A 15,631-nucleotide genomic window follows, 5' to 3' on the forward strand; every position below is an offset into this window, starting at 1 on the left:
TTACGCAGGTTAAATATTTAACAGGGGCTGGGAAATGTTAAACAGGAATCTAAGTATTTTGCCGTTTAGGTATTTTATTTAAGATATAACTGAAGAATTTCTTCGCAAGGGTTACTGTAAAATGTGCCACAGCTTGATTTGGAAGGTAAATTGCCTTTTTCGCTGAAATGGTGGAGTTATTTTTCATATCCTAATATGTGTTACTTATGTAAATATAGCTCTAGTCTTCGTGCTTATTCAGTTCTTGACTAGTGTTTTAGAATATATTCTATATGAGGATGTTTTCTCATTTTAAAGATGATAAGAGAACTTGGAATTGAAGTCTTGTTTCAGTCCCCAGTCATCATTTTGTGTTTGTAGGACGCTGGTCATTGTGAGCCTAGGTAGTAAATGATAGAAGAAGAGTCAGGAAATTCCAGACTCTTCAGATCATTTGGAGAATGGGATTTATTTCAAGCCATAACTGTCAGAAATAAAGAGGTTATAATTTTGCTTTCTCAGGAGTTGCCCTTCTCTAACATCCTGCAGGTTGCAAAAGCAGTGGTATCTGAGTCGCCTCAGGGTGGTGAAGAAAAAGGAACGGCAATGGAAGATCTCGTTAGCCTACTGGCACAGAACCCATTTTTAACAAGGAAAGAAATTCCCCGAACTCCAGAAAATCTATGTAAGTCTACAACTTTGTTTTTATAATACTCATTAATTAGAAATGTGATTAGTTCATTGACATTGTACACACCACACAAGACAAGGTCGTCATTTCAGTGAAGCTGGAGTTATCCTAATGGCTCTCTCTGTAACACAACATAGAAGGCCTAATAAGATGTAGGCCTAATAAGATGTGAATACTGTGAATTTGATTTAACGTTGATGTTATTTCCTGTGTAGTATCCCCTTTGTGTTGAGGAAGAAAATAAAGCGTAAACCATATAAAGCAGCTCTACATTTTTCTTCTTGGATTACTTACGTTACTGAAGGGACAGAAGAAAAACAGATTGATTTGAGAGTATGAAAGTACTAAAATTTTACCTTGGTTTTCCGTTTAGTTAATGAAATTAGAAGCTCATGGAGAGAAGCTACTGAGACTGAGGGCTCATCAGACGTAGAGCTGGCCGAAACTGAAGTAATGATAGAAGTGCCAGTGGATGCTAGACTTGCAATGCAGAAGGCAACAGACTCTAGATTTGTGTGCTCTGTCCCTGCATCTCCTGAACCTGACTTCGATCCTCCCTTGTCAGAAAGCAAGTCCCCATTAAGTTCTATGGAATGTAGACCTTACGAGCAGGTGAGCGGAGATCACATTGAATCTCCAGTTTCAGAAACATCGGGAATGCAAGAGAGTGGTGAGAGAACTGAAGCACAGGAATTAAAATGTATTGTTTTGAACAAAAGTTCTGTAGAAGATCCAAAGGAACATACTTTTCAATATATAAAGAGGAGCATGAATACTGAAGGTACTGGTTCAGAACACAACAGCAGAACAAATGTTCTACTTTCAGACCACTGCCAGAGTTCCTCAGTGCGTGTGATGCACACTAAACCGTTTTTAGTTTCTATGAGTTGTGAATCTGCCCACATGGGAATACTTGAGGAGACGCTTCCAGAACTTTATAGTGCAGGTCTCAACATAAGTGCAAGCTCACAGTCTGATTTTGGTACAACAGACAGCACATACGTAACAGGTGGTTCAGAAAATCATGGAAATGCTGAAAAACCGAAGCTAGATCCACAGTCCGTGTTCAGCATCTATGAAGTGCTGGAAGAGACTCCATCTGGAAGTGAAGAGAAGCTGCACCAAACACATGATGGAGGTGAAACTGTAATTCTTGCAACAGAAAACAGATATGGATCGTGTGGCTCTCTAAACCACTTTTGTTTGGATGAAGAATTTACCAAGACTCCATCACCAGAATCTCTTAATGAAAAAAAAAATTCTCTGTCATCTTTACTGGTATCCTGTCAACGTCTGGAGGAAATGGCATCAATGGTACACAAAATCCCATCAGACGTAATACGTAGATGGAAGGGTAAGTGTCCCTGTACTTGAGCAACAAGATTTTGTCTATTCTGCCACTGGGTATACATATTTAAATATATAAATATAAATATATATATAAAAATAAATAACCTGCTCTGAATAGCTGAAGCCCGCTGTGGAAGTGTAGGGAGACAGATTATTTGTATGCTTATTCCTTATGCAAGATGAGACGATGAGACATAAAACCAACAGAAACATGTGAGTAATGCTGTGAGCTTCTGGTAATATCAGAAAGCTTGAGACAAATTGGTGTCTGTGGCATTCTCTACATTGTTGTTAAGATGCTTGGTCTGAGAATTGAGCCACTAAGAAAACTAACTTTCTGCCTGTTAACGCGGTGAGCTTTAAAAAAAAAATGTTAACCTCACCTAACTTCTTGAAGTGAGTTTGGAATTTAGAGGTGGTGTTGAGGTAAATACAAAAGGAAATGCCTTTTATTTTTGCAGAAGCTGAAACTTAGGGTTAGTATAGGACTGCTGAGGTTAAACTTTGGCTCTTTATCCCAGTGATGTGCCAAAATTGGTATTTGTTGTTCTAGAGTCCTGAGCCCAGCTATGTATACCTGTGATAATGCGAAAAGCATTTCCTTACAGTGTGCTTTGCCTTGCCTATACTGAGGCAGCACTGGTCAGAGAGATGAGTATATCTGCAGAGATATTTATTGATAAATGCAGATGAAGATGGTGGGATAATGTAGGTAGAATTTTCCATTGTGGAACTGATGCACCACACAAGTGATGTGTATGTGAGGAGGAGGGGATGATGATGACGCGTGGCTGGGATTGTAGTTGCAAGGAGAGGGGAACACATTTTTGTTTCATGGTTGATTGATACAGGCAGAGCAGCAGATAGGATCACGCCTTTCAAACATGTGTTTAGGAGCAACGCAAATAGGTGCTGGCTGCTGGTAGCCTCTGTGGCTGCAGGTGGTACCTGCGCAAAAGGATTGATTACACTGTCCTGCTAGGTATTAATTTCTTTTTCTTGAAGTATTTGTAAAGTCCATCCTGTGAATAGTCTACAAAAGTGGTCTGAGTCACTTGTGTCACCTGGTAAGCCTCAGCAAAAAAAGTGGAAGCAGTAGTAACACTCTTGACTTGCTTTTCTAGATGTTTGTGACTCTGTTGCTGAAAGACGTTCTGAGAAGGATGGCGGGGCATTGGGAACTACGATAGATGAGTCAGCAGCACCACCAACATGGTATGATGTTAATGAGAAACTGATGAAAAAGCAGTGGGAAAAACTAGAAATATACTTGTTGGAGTTGAATATATTGCACCTCTTGACCCTTAGTGGAATATTTCAGTAGCCCACTCCTTACATGCCACATCCACCTGATTTAGCAAGATGGTTCTAAAGTAACCGTCGCTTTCTGCAGCTGTTGACTGATTGATCAGCTGGTGCTGAACAGGATGTGCAGCAGCCACATTGCAAGGTTTTTGTCTCACTTTTAACTACATTCTTTCTAGCTTTAAGAGGTGGGTGGAGAAAACAGAATTCTGTTTCTCAGATTGGATCGAGGTAGGCATATATGTTCAGTATAACCTGAGAATGAAAGGACAGACGTTGACAAGAGCCCTTCTTTTGTGTTTAAAAAACCCCAAACAACTGGATCCGAACTGAGACGAATAAATGTGACTTGCAAGCAGAGCTACTGTGCTAAACCTTTGCAACAATGCTTTTCTCATGAATCTTCTAAAATAACTTTGTTCTGTAATTTCTTTTACTGCAGTTCCAGCAAAGAATAGAATGCAAACCAATGGTATTTTAAAGCCTTTTGGCTTGTTTGTCATTTACTTAGTCCAGGAAGGTTTCATGACTTCTTGATTAACATTGCATACCATAATAAGTCTCCTACAGATACTTGAAAGTTGCCTACTAGGAGAGAAAAGGAGTTAGCAACGGAAAGCTGTCCTGTAATAGACATCAGTAGGTGTAGTTGCATGTGAGTCTCAACAGTTGTCGAAGGGGTTAACAATGAAAGCCTGGATTTCTCGAGTGACTTAATACAGCATGGATTTTTGTGTGCTTTTGATTCTAAAGACGGGTAGCAGCAAATATTAACGTTCTATCCTACAGGTGAGGGCTGCGTCTTACATTTTGGAGAGCTATACAATTATCACTATGCTCCTCAGAAGTGATAAGGCTGAGGCTTTTGGTAGCCAGGTTAAATGTCAGTGAGTTCATGTAGGAACAGATCTGTGGATGCCAGAGGCCATTCAATGGAAAGGTATCTAGGGAAAAGAACATTATCAAATCTGCAGAAGACTTTTCACTTACCTTTGATTGCAGAATACAGAAGACTTGTTTAAAAAATGTGTCACAAAATCCCATCTTTTTCTGTTGGATAATCAAGGAAAAAGTTTCAGAATTCATTCATTTTGGGAGGCTGATACACAGCTAGGGCTAAATCTGCTCTAATTGTCACATGTTCTCCCTATAGTAAAATTGCCTTCTGATGACCGGGATGAATTGAGACAAATCGTAACGGACAGATACGGGGCACACAATATGTAATGGCCTTCTACTAAGACTTGCGTGCTACTTGTTTACTTTGTCTCTAAATTTTTTTTTCCACTCCCCCAGCCACCCAGGGATCCCTTCAGTGCCTTTGGAGTTGTCAGAAGCATCTGAAAACAGAGACCTGTTAATTGGAAAGGTTACTCTTCAGTAATTTCCTGCCTGTCAAGGAAGTTAAACTTAGATTTGCATTTTACATTGATTGAAGCCTGGACTTAGTATTTGGAGGGGGAGGCGTGTGGTTGGTTGGTTTGTTTGTTTGTTTGTTTTTTAAAGTACTATTTGTATGCATCTGGGTCAGTCCTGTAAAACTGCAAAAGCTAACTGTCAGGGCCTTCATTAAGCTTTAGGAAAGAACAGTAGGAAGTAGGTGCACTTGCACCTGATTTCCAGTACAGCATACAGTGTCTCGCTGATTCCCTGCTTGCTGAAACAGTCTTTTTGTTGAGCAGTGATCAGAATTTGGTGTTTCTTTAAGTTGTATGTGAACGTAAGGGCTATAACATGGCCTAATAGCAGCTTGGAGATACAGTTGTCCATTGCACAGTTCACTGTAGCGTAGCGTGTTCTAGGTAGTTGCAGATGAGTCACCTGTTTTCTATGCAACACACTGTTGTAGCCACTACTTATGTGCTACTTAAAATAGGATTGTAAAAATATTTTGTGTTTAGTTAGAGTTCAAGACTGAAATATTTTTATTAACTAGTCAGGCCATTGCTGTTCAGAATTTGTACAGCGGTGTATTCATGCCGCTATTCTGTCACTTGATTTTAAAATTTTTAAGAATTCCTGTGATTCCTCCAGAAGTTGCATACTGAAACTTTGAAGGGGAAGGAAGAGCCTGTGCCTCCAAAGATCTTAAAAGGTGAAAGGGATGAATCTGCCATTTCAGAAACATGGCAGAATGCAGATGATCACGTTATCCAGAGAGAATCTCCTGTCAAAAAAGAAGACCCTCTTAAGAAATTCACAGAAGAACTGGCAGAAGCGGTTAGGAAAAACTATTTTAGTTTTTTGTGTGTTTTTAAATAAATGGTCATTAAGTTCAGAGAACAGTTTACCAATTATATCATAAAATTCTCCTTGTAATCTACGTATGTCAAAAGCTATTTTTTTCTGCTAGATAGTAATCAGTGGCACTAAGTTTTAGCAGTGACCGCCCAATGAAGTACACCCTGAAAGCATGGAACTTCTGCAGTTATTATGCTTAGAAATCATGGTGAAGTGAGTAATACTTTCAGTAGAATCGTGGTGTGATTTTTATCACCTCTCATACTTTAATCCTCATACTCATTTAAAGATGAGAGGATGAGACATAAAAAGAACAGAAACATGCTTCCTTTAATTTTATCAGCATTTTGAAAGCTGGAAGATGCTTATCTGACTTTTTGCATATAATCTGCAGCTATGTATAAAAAAAAGCCTTAAGGTGATTAGTAATGGAGTAATCTGAAGTTAATTTTTGAGATTTCAGAAAGTTAGTTTGAATTAATGTGTTTACTCTGAACAATGTTGGGTATTTAGAAATGTTTTGTTGTTAGTTGGAGTTCTATCAGGTGTTAATAGTCTGTAATATTTTATTAATAAGCCTTTTAGTATGAAGTAACCTGCAGTCTGGTGCAGCGAATGAAGAGACGGGACGCAGCTTGATGCAGGCAAATGTCAGTTTATTGTACAGAAGCACGAGTTTATATACACTTTCAAAAGCTGCGCATTTTAAACAGATTGGTTCTTGAAGCTAAGCCTTGCATACTAGGCAATCCCTGATTGGTGGTTAACTACCAGCAATTAACAGCAAGGTGTTACCTTTCCTTGGCGCCATCCTTGGCGCCATCCGTCTCCCACTCCCCTGTGCTCTGCAAACACGCCTCATCATGTTAATTGTTGTCTAGACAAGCTCGAGCACATTCCCCTCAGCTAACTGATTGCCATGCATGGTTCTAGTTTGCAGACCGACCGCTCCTGCATCTCCCCCTTCCTGTTGCACAAAAAGAACCTTTGAAACCGAACGAGTAAAAACAAGGTATAAGTAATAGAACAAATAAAAAAGCAACTAAGACATATTATCAATGTCAAAATTACCCACTGTCTCTGTTCCGTGCAATTTTACAATTTCCCCTTTTTGTTTTTGAACAGCTAGTCCCAGGTTTGCCATGTTCTGCAGGGCCCTTGCAAACATGACAGCAACCAAGGTAATAGCAAACAATACTGCCAATTGATTGAATGGATGCCAAAAAGGCTGAAATTTTCTCAGATTTTGATAACACGTTGCTGCAATGGGGCGCCTAAAATCCACGCAGCACATACCATCAAAATCCTCACAGCCATGTCCTTGAACCAACAACAAAAAGCAGTGGCAATTCTGACTCACATTCTTAACTGCCTACCAAACAAGGTGATTTAACTCTTTAATGCTTTCCCTGCTGTTACTCTGGATAAGAGAAGAACCGCTGCGACACGTTCCCATCATAGCCTCCTAGTACATTAGCATCTACAGAAAGACAATTATCGACATTCAAAGTGTAAACAATATCATCTTTTGGATTAACATTATACATAGGTGGAAGGGCACACCAAACAAGAACTGGTTCAGTCAAAAAGTTCGAAACATCTCATGCCTTCTCTGAACATACCTCTGGGGTCATTCCCTTCATTCCCTCTCTTTTTTATGCAAAGAGAAACACTTTACCATAACAGAGAAGCCCCTATTTACATCTCTGAGCCGGGACACAAACCGCAGCTGTATGCTCCACCAGGCTCAGGGCAGGAATCATTCATGCAGTTACATAGCTATATATCTCTACAAGCATGCAGACACCTATTAAACACTAGATAACCATGTTTATCTTTCCTATTCTCCTTCACAATACCTAGCTGTTCTCTCATCTCTTGTTAGGTCAAATATTCTCCAGTTTCCTCTCCTGTATATCTCTTCAGACATTCCCTATCCTCCCCTTTTTTGCTTAATTGCGAGGAGGCAAAGGGTGTGTGTAGCTGGGTGACCATGACCTGCTTTATGTTACAATCAACTAAACACTGAATACAGAAAAAAAAGCATGGGAGACATAAGGCAAACATCAATAAGGTGGTTAAAGATAATTATAATAAATCCTGTAATACTTTTGAGTCATGGCCCAAAGTTTCCCAGCCGTGAGAAGAGACCAAAGGCATCCCGCCCCTGGCTCTGTTGCAGGTCTTTGTTTTAAGGCTTTTGAGTTTTGGATACTTTTGTAAATTAATTCACAGTGGTCACTCAGATTCACGTAACACATCCTATCAAAGTCTTCACACTTGTGTCCCTGTGCTAATAATAAAAATCAATAGCAACTTGGTTCTGTAGCAATATATGATGGACAGAATCAACATCTGTTAATAAGCCAGAAAAAAAAATATATTATTTGTAGTATTACTTTGTTTAGCAAGCTAGCAGCCTAATTTACTAAGCAAGTTAAGAGCGTGTACTATTCTTACAGAAGAGATTAGAGAAGCAAAAATCTGTTATGCTGCATTCCAGAACTCAGCCTGAGAATTACAGTCTGCTATGAGTTCTGCGTTACAATCATTTGACACATGTTGGGGTTGCGATTGTGAAAGTTGCCCATTTACAATTTTCATTGGCATTATCACAGCTAGTTGTTTTAAAAGCAACCCTTGAGCTTCCTGATGTTCGACTTGTTGCAAAATATTCTGAAGCCAATCAATCAAGTTAGTATTACAGTTAGTGACTCTCTAGGACCCTGCAAGACTGTGGCAAGACTCCCGCATCCGGACTGCCTTAATAGCCATCTCATTCATTTGCAAACAGTTGTCCCTGGGATACCTTGCCTGAGTCATAGAATCGGCACAGTTAATTGCTCCAGCTAACTGCTCATAGTTAACAGCAATTCCCCGATTAAGGTTTTCAATCAAGGCCACTATACATAGCTCACAAAAATCAGATAACCACATCATAGACTGTATCAGTTAGTACCATACAAAGCAATGACTTCCAATAATGCAGTGTGAGTGTATAAGGCTCTGCCATCACTTCAAGAAGGGACATGGCAAATGTATTATGAATCCTCCCTTCCCGCACGGCTTTGCTTAACTCTTTAACAGCCTCGTATTGCACAGGCTGCCACTCTGGAGGTTGATTTGTCTGACAAAATACTGAACATGCCATAGCGACTCCCAAAACCCATCACTGAAGTGTTTCCCACTTGCATTCCTGCCACAAATCCCTCAGACTCCCTTTCACCCTCCCCAGAAATACAATCAATGCATCAGGAGAGACAAGGGGGTGGGGGAAAGGTCTACCTCCTTTTCCAGATCTATAGGACCTGGATCAAAAGGTTTATCAGTGTCAATAAAATCATTGTCCGAGTTGCCCTGTTCCCGTGCTTGGTCCTGTGTTGTGAGGGTCGCTGCAATCAGTGACAGAAGCTCTGGGGGCAGAGGAGGTGTGGACAGAATCGCCATCACTGACGGTGTCTTGAGAAGAGTCGCGCTGTCGGTGGAATTTACAGCTTCCTCTGGTTTAGCACCGTTAGTAGAATTAGTCCACACTTGGCAAAGAGTAGTCAGAATTTGCCACCAAGATGCTAAATGCATTCCCGACACGGAGTTCCCCTCCGCGGCAGCATCATACAATTGGCTGCTGTATGTACACACTTTCATTCTTTCAAAGTCTCTAAAATTTCTTGGCTGCTCACCTGTCTCGATGAATCCAGGTGTTATCCTCGGGGTTTAGGTTGTCCGCCTGGTCCAGACAGCAAGTTCAGCCAAGCCGTCTCCTCCGGAACACAGCCCTCTTCCACGAGCTGTCTTTTTTATCGACCAGTTCCGTCCTTATTCTTCCAAGGCTTCGGAACACCACCATAGGGGTCACCATTTGAGGAGACTGAGGCACGGACTCCCTGATCTGACTAGAAGACCCTTCATGAGTCCATATACGTCTCTTTCTGGGGACGAAGCCTGATTCCCCGTTACGGATTTCCCACAGCTCACCTCTCAACTCCGGAGGGATTTCTGCCGGCTCCTGCTTCCTTTCAGCAGATCATTCAAAGTTCTGTGGGATTCGCTGCATGTCGCTCAGATAGGCGATTCGAGAGCCCTTCACGTCAGATCCTTAAACGCATCACGTCGGGGTCACCAATTTGCGCCGAATGAAGAGACGGGATGCAGCTTGATGCAGGCAAATGTCAGTTTATTGTACAGAAGCACGAGTTTATAAACACTTTCAAAAGCTGCGCATTTTAAACTAATTGGTTCTTGAAGCTAAGCCTTGCATACTAGGCAATCCCTGATTGGTGGTTAACTACCAGCAATTAACAGCAAGGTGTTACCTTTCCTTGGCGCCATCCTTGGCGCCATCCGTCTCCCACCCCCCTGTGCTCTGCAAACTGCCTCATCATGTTAATTGTTGTCTAGACGAGCTCGAGCACATTCCCCTCAGCTAACTGATTGCCGCGCATGGTTCTAGTTTGCAGACCGCTCCTGCAGTCTGGCCTGCCTGCCCCCTCACCCCATCTCCACAGAAGTGTCAACTTGAAGCTGTAGTGAGTGAAGTGTTTAGTTAAATGTGAAGGTCAGTTTTTGAAATGTATTAATAAAAATTAGCCAGTGATGGTTATATGGAAGACTTCACCAAAACAGATGGTATTTAGTTAGCACAACAAACTGGTCTGAAGGACTAGTGAGATTTATGCATTGTGACATGGCTTGCCACAGTATAGCTTTTTCTGAATTTGAAATTTGAAACGGTACTGATAGCGGATGATTTTACCTTACTTGAAACATTTAGGAAAATTTGAAGTACTGTTTCTTATATGCTTTTCTTAACATACATCAGACACTTTTGAAGCAGTATTTCAGTCAATTAATTGAGTATTACTCAGTGCTAACTAACATACTTTTTTTTTTTTTTCCAGATAAAGAGCAGTTGAATGGGAAGCTGAGCATGGAGGAACCATCATCAGAATAGAATTTGTGTGGCAGAAGCTTAACTGTAATAGCACAATTACGATTCACTTGAGTGTGTAGCATATTCACCAAGGACTGCCTAGATGGAGAGGCTGCACTTCTTTTTATTTTTTGAGGAGACTGTATTCCAGTTTCTTTAACAGTGACAGTTGGTTACTCTCTTTCTTCCAATTTCATTTCACCCATAGTAACATTTTACGCACAGTCCATCATTTATGTACAGAACTATACTTGTTAAGTATATTTTCTAAAATAGCAGATGTTGAGTAGGTGACATATTCCTAGAAAATGGGAAAAAGTGGCTCAAATGAGAAATAGTGAAGTCTTCAGTGTCTATCTTGCCCCTAATTCCCTCTCCTGTGAAAAAAAACCCCAACCAAAACCCCAAAAAACCACAAAAACCCAAAAAGACAAAACGTGAATAAATAAAATTTTCCTTGGTGCTCTACATTCATTAGATTCTTCTCTTATTGAGACTTCTGATCGATATTGACATAATTTCTACTTGTTGATAGAGGCTACTTTCTTTCTGAAGTGCTGTGTAAGGACAGAAAATAAAATTGTCTCAACATCATCGTTTCACGTCCGTTATTTTCCTGTTGCTGAGCAGAAGGGACTTTGTTTACCTACTTTGTGACCACAGCATCCTATTGTTGGCGAGAAAGAGCCTCAGATGGGATGGCTGCCACTGGAGACATGCGGCCTGGCGGAACCGGGGCTGGGGAGCCAGCACAGTAACACCTGGGTGTGTGGGCGAAAATGGTGCGAACTAAACTATTTCAGAGAACTGGGCGGTGTTTCGGGGAAATGGTGTGGACTGAAACCTATAACTGCTGGGGCTCTGCTCACTCCTGTGCTCGGCTGTGGATAACTGGCTGGCTGAAAAGGGTCACATAGACATAGTCCGGCTGGCTGGACAAAAATGCACATCGCTCTCAGCTTATCTGAAGTAAAGCAAAATACACTGTCCTTGGCTGTTCTTGTTACACAGTAACAGGAAGGTTGCGGTGGGGAAAGAATGTTGCAGGTGGGAACAGGTAACTACAGAAGAGAAACTAGGGGCGGGCTTGGTATTTAGGCAACTAACCAATAATGAGCTTAACTTTTGTAATATGTATGAGCTAATTATAACAAGGCATAAAGGGTGACTGTAAGGCACAATAAACGAAGTCTGCTGGTCACTCATATTGAGTGACTGTGTCTTCCCTCCGTCGTGACACTCGGCGACTCGGAGGACTCCACGGGCTTCACTGACTCCACCTGCTCCACCCGCTCGCTCACTCACTCACCTCCACGGAGTGTGGGACTTGGACAACCGCGCCGAGACAAAACATCACTGGAGTCCTGTGGTGACGCAAGTCAAGGCAGACTTAAACACTATGTCTGCATGGCTGGGTTCGGACAAAAAATGGCCTTTATTGTTTATACAAACTATTTATATATCTTAGACAGTGCAGGTGTTAGACCCTGATAGGTTTTTGTGTCCTTCTTGCTTGTTATTTCCTGTTGCTGTAGGTGCCCGTATGCTGCGGTTCTAAGTTCCGATTCTTCACATTCTGTTTACATACCTGACAATCTGTGTCTGTCTTAAAGGTACACGGCTAAGTCTTTGTGGTCAACTAACTTATCTGCAGACCCGCTGCAGACCCCAACAGAGTCCTGTTGGTGGTGGATAGATGCGCCTCTCCCGTTCTCTCGCTTATGGATTCTGACTTTCTCTTCCTCTCTGTCCTATCGCAAGTATCAGTTGTTGTACAGCGTCTGGCCTCGTTTGTGCCTTAATCTCGCTCTTGGGATTGTTTAAGAACTGTCCCCGATATCAACTTCCGATGTTGGATCGGGACATGTGCCTATTTCTTGAGCCTTATTACTGAATACATTTTACACTAAAATTTTATGATTTTACAACTTGTGGTAATGTTAATGCCACTTTATTTCAACATATTAGTATACATCTATGACATTGTGATGTAACTAACTGATAATACAGCTTGCGGTGGGGTGGGAATGTAAAAATTGAGGTTCCAGCAGATAAAGTTCATATTGTAAAAGTATTAGCCCTTAACCTGATGTGCTTACAGAATTGTAGAAGCACTGCTGTGTAAAGTTGTTTTTCTGTTCTTGAGTATCTTCTTCCTCCTTCCTTCCAAAACAGTTGCAAATAGGTTTTAAGAAGGACCTCTGCCTGTATTTGACGTATTCCTTATACAGGAGAATTCGACAAGCTTTGTGAGAAGAGATTTATGTGGCTGGTTGTGGAAGCTATAATGTGGCTGCTAACATGTTAACAGCTAAGAGGGAAGTGCTTCTTAGTAGGCCATTTACATGTTGATCTAATCATGGTCAAACAGCTAGAGCATTGGAAGGTCTGCCCTCAGCTACCATCTGTCTGGAGCAGGCCCAGCCATGTTCCTTGCAGACTTGTGCTCTAGAGCTTGGTGCTGGTGACATCACAAAGGTTTCCCAGATGACTGTCAGGGCTTTCATGCCCTGGTCATAAGAAGCTTAAAAGCAGGGCTGCAGAGCTCTGATTGAGATGCCACCAGAGGAACCTGGGCATCCTGCCCCAGGGAAGGAGCCAGCTTGTTGGGATGGTTAATGCCAACAGTATCAGTGTTGTGTGCACTGTCACTGCTTCTGGAGGTTCCTAGGTCTTTTGACATAATTGACTCCAGAGGCTGCTTCTGAAGAATTTTTTTTAGGTTTTGGGTTTTTTTTTAGTTTGTTTTTTTTTTGTTTGGTTTTTTTTTTTTTTTTTTCTCTAGAGCATCTGCTGGGAAAGAGCAGAACCATAACATTTTCTTACCGAACATGTCTCCTGTATCGCCTGTGCCTTTGCAAGTAATTCCATCCTTGAAGAATTGCATTTGTCAGCTGTGCTCCTGTGGGTATGTAAAAGAGGCTAGGGCAAGTAGCTTGGAGTTACTTGGCTAGAAGGCTGCACTGCTCTTTAGGGCTGCAGTTACTCACATAAGTTGTATATGAAAAATTACAGAGCATTTTAGAAGCTTTAAAACAGGAAGCATTTTTCCCTCATTCTGCCTAGTCGACCATGTACTACTTGTTTTAGTCATATGAATAAACAATTGGCAGGGAGGCTTCTGATTTTTTTGTATGTAGGTTTATTACATCTCTAAGAGGAGAGCTTTTTCCTTTTTGGATTGATTTAAAGAACAAAGTCAAAATTTCTTTGTGACGAAGTATCCTTTATTGGCAGCACTGGATGCACGGGGGATCCTTCTGCCTAACGTGCATGTCCAAAGTAACTAACTATCTTATATTTATACCATAACCCAATGACTATTCAATTAACGCCTATACATAGTCATTACCTAAACCCGCCTACTCTCGCTTCGTACGTTAATTAGCTTATCAGTCTTTTGTGCTTGTGCAAATTCTTCCATGAATTGTGGGCAGGGGTCCTTGGGACGTGGGCGGTGGTCTTTGGGAGGAAGGTGTACTTTTCACCTTTTGCCAGAAAATGCTGAGCTGGCTGTTTTCAATCAGCTCTTGCTATCAGTCTTTCCTCCTTGGGTGTTAAGATGCCGACAGGTAACAGGATGTCCACAGCCTCACAAGGTGTCAGCAGACACACAATACACAGGGGATGGATGCCGACAGATAACAGGATGTCGACAGCCTCACAAGGTGTCGGTGGATAACAGGATAGCATTACAAGATGTTGACAAACACAATACACATTGAGGATGACATTATTCTATCCCACAGTGAATTCATACAATATCATTCCCCCTTTTTCTAGGTACATGCAAATTCCTTTGCATCATATATATCTACTTGCATTCAAACACCAAAGCATGCATCTAAATAATACACATACAAATATTCCAAATATTATAGAAACGATTAATACAACAAAAATCTGTTTTAACCATTGAAGGTTAGGTAACCAAGAAGTCAACTTGTTCCATATTTCTTCAAATCCCCAAGAAAGATCATCTTTTGTAATCTCGTGTAGTACTCTGGTTTGTTTCCAAATTTCCTCGAAGTCTAAAGGTATTCTCTGTTCATTGTCTATATATGTGCAACAACTTGCATTTATTATTGTGCACACTCCTCCTTCTTTGCTAAACAACATATCAAGTGCCAGCCTATTTTGTAGAGTTATTTTTTAAATGCTTTTGATTTCCTCTTGTTGTGCCTGTATGGCATCAATAGTATAATTCATGGCAATTTCCATGGTAGCAGAGAGGTTCACTAATGCTTTTTCTAATTCATTTACTCCTAACCATGGTAAAAACCAACGGGCAAAGCTATGAAACCTCGTGGGTCTTTCCACAATAGGGTTGGTCCGTCGTTTGAATCTTTTCATATATGATCTAATGAGTCCTCGTGTCAAATTGTAAGTTATAGAGATGTATGGAAAAGCAGGTCCCACGGCACACTCACCTTGCCAACGCAGTGGTAGAACTTTTCGAGCCTTTTCTCCACATAACCAGTACCATCCCATTCCCATGGGAATGGGCCACCCTTTAGGGGTGACTTTATTTGTTCTCCTGGTTTGATTTATATTCCAAAGATTTGCACCTCCATGCTTCCAGTAGGAGGTACAAATAGGGCACCTTCCTATGAAAATCGTTTTCCCACACCTTTTTATCAGTCGCATTCCCTCCTGTTTCAGGTTCGGTGCTATTCAGGGAGCACCTCTGGACACAAGGAACACCTGTACTAGAGTTTAAAGGACTTTCAATATCTAATGACCAAACCAAATCCTTAATTTTCAGTTGGGTATATTCTGAAATATCCATATTTGAGAAAGCTGTATGTATTTTGGATTCCTTTGGGAAAGCACTACCTATTAGGGGAAATCCTCGACCAGCATTTTCAGGCATTTGGGCACAAATCCAACAAGAGGTCAAATTAAAATTTTGTACAATTCTCCCTGTTAATTGCAAATATACATTCTGGTCCCGTGCTTTGACATTTCCCAGCCATAGTCCTGTTACCGCAACTATCACTGCCCATCTCCTCGACTGAGTCGTAATCTTAGGGGTCCCGTCGGTGTGGCTTCCCATTGTGTTTCTGGGGCTTTCTTCACTCTTGAATAATGGATCCAAGCGACTTGTTCTCTAATCTTGATAGCGGTGTGAGTCG

General features: G+C 41.2%; 1 protein-coding gene and 1 non-coding gene across 12 annotated transcripts in view; both read left to right on the plus strand.

Annotated features, from left to right (window-relative positions):
* Window positions 1–11,084, plus strand: part of HAUS6 (HAUS augmin like complex subunit 6) — a 43,806-nt gene extending 32,722 nt beyond the window's left edge. For 6 of the 11 annotated variants that reach the window (XM_040579089.1, XM_040579092.1, XM_040579095.1 and 3 more), the window contains 6 exons: window positions 502–664; window positions 1,044–2,024; window positions 3,145–3,235; window positions 4,622–4,694; window positions 5,360–5,545; window positions 10,465–11,084. In XM_040579089.1, the coding sequence (XP_040435023.1) occupies window positions 502–664; window positions 1,044–2,024; window positions 3,145–3,235; window positions 4,622–4,694; window positions 5,360–5,545; window positions 10,465–10,479 (1,509 nt within the window). In that variant the 3' untranslated portion in view covers window positions 10,480–11,084. Of the gene's footprint in view, window positions 1–501; window positions 665–1,043; window positions 2,025–3,144; window positions 3,236–4,621; window positions 4,695–5,359; window positions 5,546–10,071; window positions 10,122–10,464 lie in introns of all 11 variants that reach the window. The other 5 variants (XM_040579090.1, XM_040579096.1, XM_040579093.1 and 2 more) reach the window with 4 other exon arrangements.
* On the plus strand, window positions 4,418–4,547 carry LOC121081744. Its single transcript, XR_005825789.1, has one exon.
* Window positions 11,085–15,631: the final 4,547 nt, after the last annotated feature.

This window comes from Falco naumanni, chromosome Z (genome assembly GCF_017639655.2).
Source record: "Falco naumanni isolate bFalNau1 chromosome Z, bFalNau1.pat, whole genome shotgun sequence".
In the NCBI taxonomy this organism is placed as follows: domain Eukaryota; kingdom Metazoa; phylum Chordata; class Aves; order Falconiformes; family Falconidae; genus Falco; species Falco naumanni.